The sequence below is a fragment of the Propithecus coquereli genome, unplaced genomic scaffold (genome assembly GCF_000956105.1).
Source record: "Propithecus coquereli isolate 6110/MARCELLA unplaced genomic scaffold, Pcoq_1.0 Scaffold14, whole genome shotgun sequence".
Lineage (NCBI taxonomy): Eukaryota > Metazoa > Chordata > Mammalia > Primates > Indriidae > Propithecus > Propithecus coquereli.
Genome location: NW_012138302.1, coordinates 435618 through 437109, shown reverse-complemented (window position 1 = coordinate 437109; position 1492 = coordinate 435618). Strand labels below are relative to the sequence as shown.

General features: G+C 35.2%; 1 protein-coding gene across 1 annotated transcript in view; it reads right to left on the bottom strand.

Annotated features, from left to right (window-relative positions):
• The window catches only part of CCDC39 (coiled-coil domain containing 39), a 90796-nt gene that overhangs the window by 28003 nt on the left and 61301 nt on the right, over positions 1-1492 (bottom strand). The window contains exon 11 of the mRNA XM_012639318.1: positions 247-260. Within this exon, the coding sequence (XP_012494772.1) occupies positions 247-260 (14 nt within the window). The remainder of the gene's footprint in view (positions 1-246; positions 261-1492) is intronic.

The following is a 1492-nucleotide window of genomic DNA, read 5'->3' as shown; positions in this document are numbered from 1 at the left end:
TGAGTGCCTACTAAAAGCACTGTGCTAAGATATACATTGCTTCTAGTTCTCCCAAATGCCCTAAAATAATATCAATCTTTTCTCCATTTAATAAATGAGTAAACTAAGGCTCAGAGAAGTTAAAATGGCAGTAGTGATATAATCTTGAAATTCAAAACCAGTTCTATCTGATCCCAAAGCATGTGTTCTTTTCCCTTAAAGTAACAGTTAAAAAAACATTTCAACAGAAGACAAACTATTCTAAACCAAAATTTTGTCACCTTAAAAGAAAAAAAGGAAAAAAAAGTAACAGCTGTCTTTCATCTTTTGTAGCCTTCAGGAATTCAGGGCAGCTCTCCTTAAAACCACTAGAGGACACTCATACTAGTGTTTCCTGTGGTAAATAACAACCTTTAAGCCCTGGGGAGTTCTTACCCATTCAGGTCCACACTCTCACTTTTGCTCTCTTATTCTCCAGTCAAACTTAACATAGGTTTTATATTACAAGCATAAAAGTAACAAATAATAAGGAGTAAATAAAAGTAATAAAATTCCTAAAGATAAAGAACATTCTCACCTTAACAGAATTGAGTCATTTTAAATATAGTAACTAAGTAAATATTCGAATAACACAATAGCTGACTCATAAAAAAGCAGATTCTTTTAGATGTCATTTCAGAGCTAAAGGGCAATCAAGTTATTTGTAATGACAGATACATAATAGAAAACTAGAATTTATCAATGTTCTAAACAGGGTACTCTTAATATTTTGAACCAGGGATCAAATCCTAGCTCTCCATGTACTAGCTGTGTAACACTGGACAAGCTAATTTGTAAAACAGGCAATAATATCTTCCTTGCAAGACATTTATAAGGATTAAATGAAATAAAATACTAGAAGCATGTAATACAATATTTAGCATATGGTAAATGCTTAATCAATGATAACGTCACATTCTAGCAGTCAGTATAGAAATATGAACATCTTTTCATGCTTCTTTTTTAATAGAAACAGGGTCTTGCTTTGTTCCCCAGGCTGGAGTGCAGTACCCCAATCATAGCTCATTGTTAGCTACAACTCCTGGGCTCAAGCAACTCTCCCACATCAGCCTAAGCAGCTGGGACTACAGGTCCATGCCACCACATCTGCCTAATTTGTTAAGTTTTTCTTTTTTTAGAGATAGGGTCTCACTATGTTACCCAAGTTGGTCTCAAACACTTGGCCTCAAGTGATCCTCCAGCCTTGGCCTCCCAAAGTGTTGGGATTACAGTCGTGAGTCACCATACCCAGCCCATACATTTGTTACATATATGGGTAGATCGGCACTCACCCTATCCAAAGCAGTCTTAGGAACATGTTGACTTAAAACAGAATAACTAATAGCTAGGATATTTGAAATATAAAAAGCATTTAAGTTACATGAAGCTTCTTGATCTGTGTTTCCAAAAGGCCAAATGTAAATTTTTTCTCCTCCAATGACTTCTTAAGTTCAACAATTTTTGCTTCAAGGGC